The 13,046-nt window shown below is 51.4% G+C and overlaps 1 protein-coding gene across 1 annotated transcript in view; it reads left to right on the top strand.

Moving 5' to 3' along the window:
* The first annotated feature begins 347 nt into the window (after positions 1 to 347).
* LRP4 (LDL receptor related protein 4) overlaps positions 348 to 13,046 on the top strand; it is a 34,969-nt gene continuing 22,270 nt past the window's right edge. Inside the window, exons 1-18 of the mRNA XM_045557012.1 lie at positions 348 to 390; positions 1,449 to 1,595; positions 2,784 to 2,900; positions 3,171 to 3,284; positions 3,640 to 3,756; positions 4,089 to 4,217; positions 4,438 to 4,557; positions 4,959 to 5,084; positions 5,664 to 5,789; positions 5,981 to 6,115; positions 6,517 to 6,642; positions 6,974 to 7,204; positions 8,023 to 8,179; positions 9,174 to 9,391; positions 9,552 to 9,728; positions 10,146 to 10,268; positions 11,913 to 12,121; positions 12,269 to 12,350. Coding sequence (XP_045412968.1) covers positions 348 to 390; positions 1,449 to 1,595; positions 2,784 to 2,900; positions 3,171 to 3,284; positions 3,640 to 3,756; positions 4,089 to 4,217; positions 4,438 to 4,557; positions 4,959 to 5,084; positions 5,664 to 5,789; positions 5,981 to 6,115; positions 6,517 to 6,642; positions 6,974 to 7,204; positions 8,023 to 8,179; positions 9,174 to 9,391; positions 9,552 to 9,728; positions 10,146 to 10,268; positions 11,913 to 12,121; positions 12,269 to 12,350 — 2,497 coding nt within the window. The remainder of the gene's footprint in view (positions 391 to 1,448; positions 1,596 to 2,783; positions 2,901 to 3,170; positions 3,285 to 3,639; positions 3,757 to 4,088; positions 4,218 to 4,437; positions 4,558 to 4,958; positions 5,085 to 5,663; positions 5,790 to 5,980; positions 6,116 to 6,516; positions 6,643 to 6,973; positions 7,205 to 8,022; positions 8,180 to 9,173; positions 9,392 to 9,551; positions 9,729 to 10,145; positions 10,269 to 11,912; positions 12,122 to 12,268; positions 12,351 to 13,046) is intronic.

Genomic DNA, 13,046 nt, shown 5'->3' with positions numbered 1-13,046 from the left:
AACGGACACTCCTTGGGTCTGGGCAGGAAATCCCGCAGCTTTTCTAGGGCAGCTGAGTCCTGTAACCTGTGGAGGGGGCACAGTTGGAGTGCCTCAGTTGAGAATCTGGTGAAAGCTGTGGTCCCTCACCCTAGAAATGTACATTTTACACTGTAGCTTCAGGGGTTCACAGATCCCAAAGGCCATCCATTGCAGTTAGGAAGCTCTGCCTTGTGTTCATACTTACTCTTGGGGTTGAAGCTAAGAAGAGGGGTCTAGAGCTTTCTCCTTGCTTTTGGAGGGCATATCAGCACACCTTTTCATTCCAGGCCCTCAGCCAGGCCAAGTAATTGTAATGTGAGGCGAGGATGTACACTAGGGAGATGAGCCAAGAGAGAGAAACTGGGCCAGGTAAATAGAAAGGAAGAGAGGCAGCTCCTTCCCTGTTCCAGCCCAGCTGACAGCAGGGCGCAGCTGAGGGGAGGAAGAGGAGAAGAAAGCAAGGGAGAGAGATGAGCAGTGGCCCCCTCCTTCCCCAGCTGCGAGCAGAGCAGCCCAGCGCAGCAGGCTGGATGAATGCTGGGAAGGGGGAGAGTGACCCTGGCAGAACCCTTTGTTCCAGCTGAGGCTGGAGCAGGGCACTGAGCCATTCACACGCCATCCCAGGGCATCCTGCTGGGCACTCTGGGGAGGGGGCACAGCAGCCGGTCATGGGACTTGGCCAGGCAGATAGCTCAATGCTCAATAGAGAAGCCCAGCTGCGTGCTGCCGAAGCAGGGGGAGGGGCTGCATCTGCCAGCCTTCCTCAGGGCTGTGGCCTGTGCCACAGACAGGAAGGGCCTGACTGGTCTCAGTTACTCTGCCCTGAGGTGGCCTTGTCCCCTGCCCTTCCGGCCCCACTGCTCCTAGTCACCCTCACCAAAAGTAACATCTGACTGGAGGACTCTTGACAGCCCATGCCGCTTCCTGCTGCCCTGTGTGGTTTCCTTATCCTAAAGAGGTGCCAGCATTTTAATTCCATGATTATTTCCTGCTCTCCCTGGCCAGCATCCCAGGGTCTGGTACAGGACAGAGGGAAAAGCATCCATATCTCCACCTAATTTTGGAGAAAAGGGTATGAAGCCCTCTCAGCATTATCCCTTCTGTCCCCTGCTCCCCTTCTCCAAGAGCACCAACCCTCTACGTGGCATCATTTGTCTCTGGGCCTTCAGGGGTGTGGGCAAAAAGGCCCTGTCACTGAGGAGGTCACCTGGACTGTTTGTGAGCTCAGTGTCAGAGGCTATATTCTGGACCTTTTATGCCCTGGAGGAAGGGGGGAGGCACGGCTACATCATCCGCATCTTCCTTGCAGTGTCACTGTGGTTCCCTAAGTGACAGAGCCTTGGACTAGGCTCTTCTGTCTTACCCTCTGAATGGGGTTTGATTGAGCGGGACCTGAGCCCTCACTGGTTCCTTTTCCCTCTGCCCAGGCCTGGCCAGCAGCCCTGAGTGTGCTTGTGGTCGGAGCCACTTCACCTGTGCAGTGAGTGCCCTCGGCGAGTGTACCTGCATCCCTGCCCAGTGGCAGTGTGACGGAGACAATGACTGCGGGGACCACAGCGATGAGGACGGATGTAGTAAGTACCTCCCCAGGGAAAAAGGGGAGGTGGTGGAAGAGGGGCTGAAGGTAGAGGCAAGGGCAAGGCTGATGGGGTGTTCTGTGCATTTACTGTGTCAGACTCAGAGAGCTGGACTCTTGTGAGCGTGCTGGATATTGACAAACGGGTAGTTTCTTCACAATATATATGGTTCCAACTCTCTCATGTTTCTTTCGGTTGGTTCATACACGTATGTTCAATAAAACAAACTTGGAAACAAGTATAAAAGAAAACACTCGTAAAACAACAGGTGGTCTCTTTAAATAGATCTCTCCGAATTTAGGCAAATATCTATGTATGTATACTGCATATTTGTGCATTTTTAAATTTATATACTGTACAAGGATGTAGATTATTTCCATGTTTCTTATTTTGGTATTTTGTATAATCACACCTTTTTAAATAACATAAACTTTGTAAGAAATCTTCTATTCTCTTTAAATTTCCCTTCCCCACCCTGCCCCAGCAACATTTAGACAATAAGCCAGGGTGACCTGTCTTTGATATATAGAAATATCCCTGTGAAGCCAGCTGTCTGGGTTAGGGGTGCAATCTATGACCTACCTGCAGCATCTGTGTCTGAGGGTGGCTAATTAGTCTAATGAGAACGAAGCTATAACCTGGACCTCATTAAACCTAACCAGTTCAGCTAATTGTGTTAATGACAAATGCTTCACTTTCATGTAGCATTTTCCTATGTGTTATCTCAAAAGACCTCTATGAGCCTAGTATAATTATCCCCATTGTACAGAGAGGGTAAATGACTTGCTCAGTGTGATAAGTAATGACTTCTAGAACTGGAGATTGAGTCCAGGTGTGTCAATCATCATTTTAACGAGAGGAAAGGAGAGAGAAAAGCACTACTTTCTTTTGCCTGTATTTTTCTTACGCTTTCTTTAGTGGCTTTGAGTTCTTCGGGATGTTCTTTTCCCCTGCCCTGTGAATCCCTTACCACGATTCCCTTCTGATACTCTCTCTTCTTAGCTGCAGTCTCTGCTTAGCTTCTCCATCAGCTGGGGGCAGGCCTAGGCGTCTGTGAGGAAGGACTGTAAGACACACTGGGGGATTTGGAACAGGAGATATTGCAAAAGGATTTCTGGCCAGTTAAGCCTGCCTGAGTAAGTATACCAGATTGATTCACTTTTCCCTTCTTTTCCTGGGACTCAGTGCTGCCCACCTGTTCCCCTCTTGACTTTCACTGTGACAATGGCAAGTGCATCCGCCGTTCCTGGGTGTGTGATGGGGACAACGACTGTGAGGATGACTCGGACGAGCAGGACTGTCGTGAGTGTTGGCTGGGGCCAGGTGGACTCCATCAGGCTCTGCTGGGAAAGGATTCTGAATCAGAAAGTGATGCCCCCGGCCCACACGAACCCTTGGGTTTTCAGCACTTTGTCCTATCCTTTCACTTCCTCCCTTGGTCAGATAAGCCTGCAAGAGGTGGCCACTTCCTTTGGAGCCCTTGGGGCAGCATTGGAGCTACTTGGCTTTATTTCGGGCTTCCAGGCACTGGACCCCACTGCCTGCAGCAGCCTGATTGCTCTGTGCCCACAGCCCCCCGGGAGTGTGAGGAGGACGAGTTCCCCTGCCAGAACGGCTACTGCATCCGGAGCCTGTGGCACTGTGATGGTGACAATGACTGCGGTGACAACAGCGATGAGCAGTGTGGTGGGTAGCACTCGGTGGGGAGGCAGGGTGGCCAGTGGGCAGCCTGGCCGTGGGAGGAAATAGCAGCAGTGGCCCTAGCGTTGCCAAACCTTGAACTGCATCAGGTGTCTGGGGCAGCTGGAGGAAGGCAGGAGGGACAGAGCAGTTCAGAGCCCCCAGGAACGGTAGACCAGGACCCTGAGGCCCAGTCTCTCCAGGGCCTCGGCTTTCCCTGGAGAGTTGGCACCAAATCTGGGGGGTCTTTGAGGAGCTGAGTCAGACCCCCCCAGGGCCAATGAGGTTGGGAGTTGGGGAGGTGGGTAAGAGGGCTGCCTGTGGGGCTCCCTCAGGATGGCTGTCCCGTTGCGCCCCCCAGACATGCGCAAGTGCTCTGACAAGGAGTTCCGCTGCAGTGATGGAAGCTGCATTGCTGAGCACTGGTACTGCGATGGCGACACTGACTGCAAAGACGGCTCTGACGAGGAGAGCTGTCGTGAGTGGCCCCAGGCCTCTGGCTCTTGGGCTGGGCTAAGGGAGAGGCTGAGGAGTGCATGTACGGTGGCCCAGGAGGGTGGGTGCTTAAGAAGCAGCTCCTCGTAGGCTGCGCCAGGATGGGAGCGGGTTCCCCAAGTGGGAAGGGAGGGCTCCCTTTGGTCCACCTGAATATGGGAGTCTGTAAGGACCGTCCCAAGTGAAACCCGGTTAGGTGTCACTTGAGGGAGGTACCTTGCCAGAGCGTCTTGTCCCTTTGAGGAATCAGGGCCCCTTTCCTCTGTCCAGGCCTGAGTGTTTGCTCCTCCCCACCCCTTCCTTCCTTCCTTCCAGCCTCAGCAGTGCCAGCGCCCCCCTGCAACCTGGAGGAGTTCCAGTGTGCCTACGGCCGCTGCATCCTTGATATCTACCACTGCGATGGTGATGATGACTGCGGAGACTGGTCAGACGAGTCTGACTGCTGTGAGTGCTCTGGCCAGCTGGGAGGAGGGGAAGAACTCCTCAGGTGGCAAGGCACAGGTGCCAGCTGGGACAGGAGCTCAAGGGAGGAGTTTCTGGATTCTCTGGTCCCTCTTGGGCAGAGATGGAGAAGCTGGGAAGCTGGGGCTGTAAGGTTTTCTTGGCTGCGAGGGGACGCTGTGCACATAGACCAGCTAGAGACAGAAGTCTTGTGTTTCCTCAGCTTCCCACCAGCCCTGCCGCTCTGGGGAATTCATGTGTGACAGTGGCCTGTGTATCAACGCAGGCTGGCGCTGTGATGGTGACGCAGACTGTGATGACCAGTCAGATGAGCGCAACTGCAGTGAGTAGAGGAATAGCACCAAAGGCTGGGCTGGGACTAGGGGGAGGGTTTGTAGAGCCAAAGAGAGCATTACCGATAAAGTTTGAAGACATACTGGACAGGATCACCATGTACAGTTGTGTAGGGTGCGCACTGTACAGAGGCAGTAAGTCTAAGGAATGCCAGTTACAATAGGCATCAGAATTACATACTCATCATAGTTTTTCAGCAGGTGGCGGTAAAATGTATACAGGAAAGGGCACCGTTTTCTGATTCACATAAAGTTGCTGTAGAGAGCAGGCATGACGCTGGTTGTCAAGTAAAGTGTCATGGGTGCTGACATAAAGTGCAGCTTTGGGTGGCAGAGTAGAGTTTCAGGCTGAAATGGGGCCAGCCTTTCATTAGGCCTTTGCTTTGCCCAGCCACCTCAATGTGTACGGCGGAACAGTTCCGCTGTCGGTCAGGCCGCTGCATCCGCCTGTCTTGGCGCTGTGATGGGGAGGACGACTGTGCAGACAACAGCGATGAAGAAAACTGTGAGAACACAGGTGGAGTCTCCCAGGGGTCCCCAGGCCCCTCTGCCTAGAGTTGGGGTAGGGGACAGGGGTAGGAAGAGAGTATTACTGCCGCCTTTCCACGTGGGTCAAGGTGATGCTTTATTCGAATCTTTCCCATGGCCTGGATTTTTCCTGCCCTTCCCCGTTACCAGTGTCAAATCCAGGTGCATGGTTGACCTGAAGCCTTAAACACAATATCAGGGCTGTGAGTTTCTATATCGGCTCATACTCTAACACACAGCCAGTGCCCTTCTCCAGCTGGCAGCCCCCATGCCCACTCCCCTGGCCACACCCGGTACTGGGTATCTGGATACACTTTTGTATCCTGCCCCATCTCCTTTACCATCCCACTGTGGTGTCCCGGAGAAAATGAATGCAGACATCCAGCCAGCCCTGTCTGAGCTGTTTCCTGCCTCGGACCCCAACCCTCCCACCTTGAGTCTCATCTGTCTCCAGCTGGCCCTAGAAAATGACAGGCTCCCATCTTTTTGTTGCTTTTTGTTGACCCAAGCCCTGCCCTGCTGTCACCTGACTCTCCTCTCCTCCCTCTTCCCTGCCCTGTCTCTCTAGGAAGCCCCCAGTGTGCCTCGGACCAGTTCCTGTGTTGGAACGGGCGCTGCATTGGGCAGAGAAAGCTGTGCAACGGGATCAATGACTGCGGTGACAGCAGCGACGAAAGCCCACAGCAGAACTGCCGTGAGTGTCCCCAGCGGGCGGACCTGGCCCATGGTTTGTGGCCAAACCCCACCCATAAGGTTCAAAGGGAATCCTCCCTTGGGACTCCTGCAGCTTTGGGAGCTGTTCTTCGTGGTCCAGGTGGAATGCCAAGTTGGCTGTCTGGGGGAGGATTCTGGGCTCAACTCCCAACTCTGGCTTGGCTGGCACAGGGCCCCGGACGGGTGAGGAGAACTGCAATGTTAACAACGGTGGCTGTGCCCAGAAGTGCCAGATGGTGCGGGGTGCAGTACAGTGTACCTGCCACACAGGCTACCGGCTCACAGAGGATGGGCGCACATGCCAGGGTGAGCTGGGGCCTGGTTTGCAGCGGAGTCGGGACACTGGGTAGGGGCAGCAGACGGGCAGCTGTGTTTCCTGTGGGTCAGGCACTTGCAGGACATGGCTTCATTTAGTCATCACAATAATCCTAGGAATGGGGATCATCCCTTCCATTTCGTAGATGGGAAAACTGAAGCTCAGAGAGGTTAAGTAACTTACTGAAGGCCCCATAGCTCGTGAATAGCAGAGTTGGGATTCCAGCCCAGGTCTGCATGACCTCAAAGCCCTTAACTACTTGTTACACAGCCTGCCCCACTAGGTCTGGAGAGTAGATGAGGATGTGGGCAGAAAAGCAGCTAGTCAGCCTGGGAGTTGGGGGTGGGAGGATGGCAGAAGGGAAATCTCCTGACTTTTCCCGTGTTCACAGATGTGAACGAATGTGCTGAGGAGGGATACTGCAGCCAGGGCTGCACCAACAGTGAAGGGGCTTTCCAGTGCTGGTGTGAAACAGGCTATGAGCTACGGCCCGACCGGCGCAGCTGCAAGGCTCTGGGTAAGGGGTGTTGGGATTTGGCTGGGTGAGCAGAGGGCTGAGCGTGGAGAAAGGCCAGGTGCTTTGGTGCCCAGGGGCTTTCCGAGAGGTAGAGAGATTTTCATCACAGTAAAATGCGAGTTGCATTCTGGGCTCCAAGAGAAACCCAGATGGGGTGGGGAGTATAGTTTGGAGGTTGCCGCTCTTCTAATACTGATGCCAATAGCTTGGGGCATGCCCTAGTGGGCAAAGGGCTCCATCTGTCAGCTGAGGACGTGGGGGGTGCATGGTGATGGATACCAGGGGCAGCTCTGAAGCCCAGCTGGGGCCCTGTTTCTATGCCATGTCCCAGGGCCAGAGCCTGTGCTACTGTTTGCCAATCGCATCGACATCCGGCAGGTGCTGCCGCACCGCTCTGAGTACACGCTGCTGCTTAACAACCTGGAGAACGCCATCGCCCTCGATTTCCATCACCGGCGCGAGCTTGTCTTCTGGTCAGATGTCACCCTGGACCGGATCCTCCGTGCCAACCTCAATGGCAGCAACGTGGAAGAAGTTGTATCTACTGGGCTAGAGAGCCCAGGTAGGGAACGAGGCCCCGTGGGTAAGGGCAAGGCCACACTGTGTGCAAAGCGACAGTGGAAGGAACAGGCTAGTGGTTTCCAAACCTTGGGCGGCAGAACATCTTCTTCCAGTGAAATCTTACATGGATATAGTATATATTAACTTTATAAGCTTAAATATAATATTTGCTCATTATTGAGCTCAGTGAGAATAGTGAGGCCATTCTGGTGAATGTTATAATTGGAGTCAGATTTATGGATGACAGAGTTCTCTATCAGCTTTAGCATCTAGTTTATTTCTGAGTTTTGTTTGCTTAGTATTAAGAATGTTCTGATTGATTCAGATAAGTATATCCAAATGTTTTATAGATTTAAAAAACAGCAGCACATCACTTGGCAATATCAGGCTATTCTACAAGCTGGTGAAGTGGGTTAGAATTTGATTATTGAGTACATTTGACTCAGATGCATATGGAACTTCTGAAATGCCTCTGCCAAACCCTAGGTGACAATTTGCAAACCCCTGAGTCAGTGCACTGGAGGACCCTGGGTGTGGGTCAGGGAACCAGAATTCAGGAAGTGAGGTATTGGCTGTAGGAGGAAATGCAAGCCTGTGGACAGTTACTTGACTTTTCTGTGCCTCAGTTTCCTCATCTTCGTGGGTATTATAGAAGCTAGCTCACAGAGTTGTGATGATTAAGTGAGTTAGTGTTTGTAAAACGGTTACAGCAGTGCCTAGACCAAGAAACTGCTTCAGGTAAGAGTTTGCTCTTGTTACTATGGTGCAGAGGAGCCTGGCCTGAATCCCTGACACTTTTCCATTGTCTCTTCTTGCCAGGGGGCTTGGCTGTGGATTGGGTCCATGACAAACTCTACTGGACCGACTCAGGGACATCAAGGATTGAAGTGGCCAATTTGGATGGGGCCCACCGGAAGGTGCTGCTGTGGCAGAACCTTGAGAAGCCCCGGGCCATTGCCTTGCACCCCATGGAAGGGTAAGTTGTGTCGCAAGCTCCTGAATCCCTCTAGGGACAGATCCCAGGCCATCTGGGCCAGACTTTATGCAGGGCTATCCTCAGAGTGTGGTGTTAACAACATAGGCTGTGTACCCAGACACACCTGGGTCTGAGTCCTGGCTCCGCAGTAACTGCCTGTGTGGCCTTGGGCTGGTTGGTTAATCTCTCTCTGCCTCATTTACTCATTTCTAAATTCGTGATTTAAAAAAACATAGCCTACCTCATAGTTGTGTGAAGATTAAATGAGACGATGCATTTTATGTGGTATATAATACACATTAGATAAGGTGTAGATGTGTAGTATTTTTATTAGTAGCTCATGGGGTTGAGCTAATAAATAATAATAATTATTATTAATTGTTGATAATTATAACGACTAATAATTTTGTTGGCTTTTTATTGAAATTAATAGAGAAATCTCGTGAACTCAAGAAAAACCCCCTGAAATGGAAGTTCTTAGCCTCTGGCTTTAAAAATTTCAATGCAGTCAATTGAGAGGGTGTCTCTTAAGACCCTGCAGTCGTATCAGCTGTTTTAGAAACAGTGTGCGTGCGTGCGTGTGCGTGCGTGCGTGTGTGTGTGTGTGTGTGTGTGTGTGTGTGTGTGTGTCTGTGTATAAAATACAAAAGGCAGTGGAGGAGATTGTGAAAAAGAAGAAACGGCCTGTCCTAATTAATACTACAATATTAGTCAATTCCACGGGGGTTGGACTTCTGTCTGTTTTGTCCACTGCTGCATTTCCAGTGCCTGAGGTGGTGTGCCCTGCCCATAGCAGGTACTCGAAAAAATAATTGTTAAATGAATTAATGCCCTGTCTAAAGACATTTAAATTCAAACATTTAGAAACATTCTGTGGACCAAACAGTTGGCATCCCCTGGGTTAAATGGATAAAAGCCCCCTCCCTGATTATTATCCTGGTTACCAGCCTGTCTTCTGTTGCCCGCCTCTCAATTTCCTTTTCCCTTCTCCTAGTACCATTTACTGGACAGACTGGGGCAACACTCCCCGCATTGAGGCCTCCAGCATGGATGGCTCTGGACGCCGCATCATTGCTGATACCCATCTCTTCTGGCCCAACGGCCTCACCATCGACTATGCTGGGCGCCGTATGTACTGGGTAGATGCTAAGCACCACGTCATCGAGAGGGCCAATCTGGATGGGAGTCACCGTAAGGCTGTCATTAGCCAAGGTGAGGCCCTTCCTTCACTCTCCTTCATCTCTCATCCTCCTTTTCCCATCTCTGTCCTCAGGAGCCTTGGCAGAGGGTGGGATTTGTGCAGTGGCCAGGCCTGGGCCCAGGGGCCGTGGCAGACCATGTCTGGACTGAGGTCTTGCTGGACTTTCCCCAGGCCTCCCTCATCCCTTCGCCATCACAGTGTTTGAAGACAGCCTATACTGGACAGACTGGCACACCAAGAGCATCAATAGTGCTAACAAATTTACTGGGAAGAACCAGGAAATCATTCGTAACAAACTTCACTTCCCCATGGACATCCACACCTTGCACCCCCAGCGCCAACCTGCAGGTAAAAAACTGCCTACTAGCTGAGCTGAGTAGCCTCAGGATTGAGGTAGCCTCTGGTGCCTCCGAGAACCTTCCTAGCACTTGTCATAGTTGGAGTTTCTTCTGGTGGGGAAATCCAGGCTGGCACAGACATGGGCTAATTCCTCCCTCTGCTGGACATTCAGGGTTGTACAACATCAAACTCAACAAAGACTCTGCTTCACTGTTCCCATCTAATTCATGCAGACGTTTACAGGGCATCTCTCATGTGCCAGGTACCCACTGTGCCAGCAGCTTGGCCAGATGTAAAAAATAATAAGATATAGTTCCTCCCTTTAGGGAGCTCACACCGTGGCTGAACCCCTACACCCTAGTCTTGGGGTCACCTGTGCAAATCTTTGGTTTTACCTGATCCTCCCACTCTGGGCTCTTTGAGCAGGGAAAAACCGCTGTGGGGACAACAATGGAGGCTGCACCCACCTGTGTCTACCCAGTGGCCAAAACTACACCTGTGCCTGCCCCACTGGCTTCCGCAAGATCAACAGCCACGCCTGTGCCCAGAGTAAGTGGATCTGGGACAGCACCCTTGATGGCAGTGCCTTGAGAGGATGGGTGGGAGGAACAAGGGGTAGGAGTTGGAGAGTTTGCCCATCATGGGGAAGAGCCAGACTCCTCAGGTAGCCCCTGGAGAGGAAAAACTTAAGAGGCTTGAGGGATCTGTATCAAAGCTGATGGCTGAGAGCCTAGCTGTAATTGCTGTAGGTTCAGTGGCGCCACCTAATTGAATGTGAACACCTGCAACCAGGCTTGTGTATCATTTCACCAGGTAGGATGCTTCTCTATAGGCAGCAGGAGGGTTTCAGGCTCTCCTAGAAAGCAGGGGAGTGATTTCCTACCTTTTTACCTTTAGGCTTACCCAGTTGAAGACTTTGTATCAGCCCTTAAACCAGGGAACCAAAATTAGAATCTTTGATGGTGCTCTGTGTATGTAGGTCTTGGCTAAATGTGTGTCAAGCAAGTAAAAGATAATGGGGTTACCTGGTCTCTCCCTGGACTACTACTTTGGCTTCCTTTGAGCTCACGCAGTGTTATTGCCTTGAGAGGGTAGCCCTGGATAGCTCAGTGCCATGGGTGAACTTTCCTAAGAATAGTCCAGAGAGGAGTGATCTGGGTGTATGGCACGACCCACAAGGGGCCTGGGATAAGTCCTTGCACATTAGCAGCTGTTCTTAATTAATGCTGTGTATTCCACTGACCCTCTGAAATCTGCTTAAAATAAAATTCTCTAGGGATCTCGGTCCTTTCTAGAGAGTGTAATGGAAAGAAATCATTCAGAGGTTTTATTCATACACACATTGAGAACCTAATTTCTAGCTCTGGGTTTTTCCCTTGCATACTTTTGTGCCCAGCTCTTCCCCTGTTGTCCTTGTGAGATGCAAGAAGTTTCTCCATGAACTTCCCCTTAAGGGTTTCCCAGAGCTTGGAAGAAGACAGCTGGTAAAGTTAGCCAGGAAGTGCCTTTCCGGGTAGAAATGTCTGCTGGGAAAGTATTCAGACAGACCTGAGGAGGGGCAGAGGATGGGGCAGAGCTGGCTGGGAAGAAGCCATGTAGAGGAATGGCCAAAGCTCCATTCCTGGAGTCAGACCTGAGTCCCAGCTCTGATGATTGTAGCTTTGGGATCCTGGGCAAGTTACTTGATCTCTGTTAGCCTCAGGACTGCTCATCTACAAAGTGGGAATAAGAATAATGTGTACCGCAAAGGGTTGGTGTGAGATGAGAAAAGCACCAAGCTCAGTGCCTGGCAAGGAAAGCACTCAGTGAATAGAGGAAGGGATCTAGGTGGTGGAGAGGAGAGGCAGGAGCCCTGATGCCAACTTGGACGTCAGAGAAATAGAGGTGGAGGGTCAGCGGTGGACTAGCCAGGGCGCTGGGACAGATCGGGAAAAGTTGAGATGAAGCTGACAGAAACAGCGTATACTTCTGGGCCCTGGGTAGAGTCCATTCCCATTTGATTCTGAAACCTGATTCTGCCAGCATGGGCTGTCCGGTGTTCAAAATGAGCCTGCGGTATAAAGAGTAGGGGGCAAAGGGCACCAGATCCCAGGAAGTGTGATTGAACCAGATGTCACACAGGTGAGCGTCTGTGTCTGTCACTGTTCTTGGATTTAGAGCATTAAAAGAAGACCCCTTTCGGCCTTTGATCAGGTCTTGACAAGTTCCTGCTTTTTGCCCGAAGGATGGACATCCGTCGGATCAGCTTCGACACAGAGGACCTGTCCGACGATGTCATCCCACTAGCTGACGTGCGCAGTGCTGTGGCCCTTGACTGGGACTCCCGGGATGACCATGTGTACTGGACAGATGTCAGCACTGATACCATCAGCAGGGCCAAGTGGGATGGAACAGGACAGGAGGTAGGGCCCAGCGTGGGCCCAGGCCCACAGGGAGGGCAGAGTTTGAGGGGTGGAATCTGCCCTCTCCAACCTTGAGAATTGGTGGGGTTTGGGCTCCAGAGCTAGAGTGGAAGTACAGTTGGTGATGCAGCTTTGCTTCCTGCTCAGGTGGTAGTGGATACCAGTTTGGAGAGTCCCGCAGGCCTGGCCATTGATTGGGTCACCAACAAACTATACTGGACAGATGCAGGTATGTACAGAAGAGCCATGTCCTTCCTGCCTGTCTAGCATTCCTCTTATTTAAAGCCCTGGCCTCAGGTAGAAGGAGCCCAGTGTCCCTCCTGGACTGCTTCTGTCTGATCCGAAGTCCTTAGTAGGTCGGAAGTGGTGGAGCTGTTGTAGAGCCGAAATGAGAAGTTTATATCTGCAGCTTAAGTGTGAGAAGTTCCCATGATGGCAGCTATTTCTGCTATGTAGCTGATGCTTGGGAATGTTTTGAGGCATTTCAGATAAGGAACCCATGCCCTGGGGTTTTCCTTCCATCATGGGTACCACAGGCATTTTAATCAGCTGGGTGAACGTGGGAGGCAAGGGGAATGCCTTGAACCTGTGCTACTCAAAACTGTGGTCCCCAGACCAGCAGCACGAGCATCACCTGGGAAGTTGTTAGAAATGCAAATTCCTGGGGCCCACCCTAGACTTACTGTATCAGAATCTTCTGGGGTTAAGTTCAGGAATCTGTATTTTAACAAGCTCACCTGATTTATGCACACTAAAGTTTGAGAATCATTGCTTTAACTATAGGATAGAGTTGGTTGCCTAGGTGTGGGAAGTCTCACTCTTCCAAGAAATGGAACTGATAACTTCCTTGAATTTCTTCTCACAGTTCATCTCTAAATATCCATTGTTCACCTATCACAAAATATATATTGAGCATCTACTTTGA

Source organism: Lemur catta, chromosome 7 (assembly GCF_020740605.2).
Source record: "Lemur catta isolate mLemCat1 chromosome 7, mLemCat1.pri, whole genome shotgun sequence".
Classification (NCBI taxonomy): domain Eukaryota; kingdom Metazoa; phylum Chordata; class Mammalia; order Primates; family Lemuridae; genus Lemur; species Lemur catta.
Note: the sequence above shows the minus strand (reverse complement) of the source record. Positions and strands in the feature narration are given on the sequence as shown.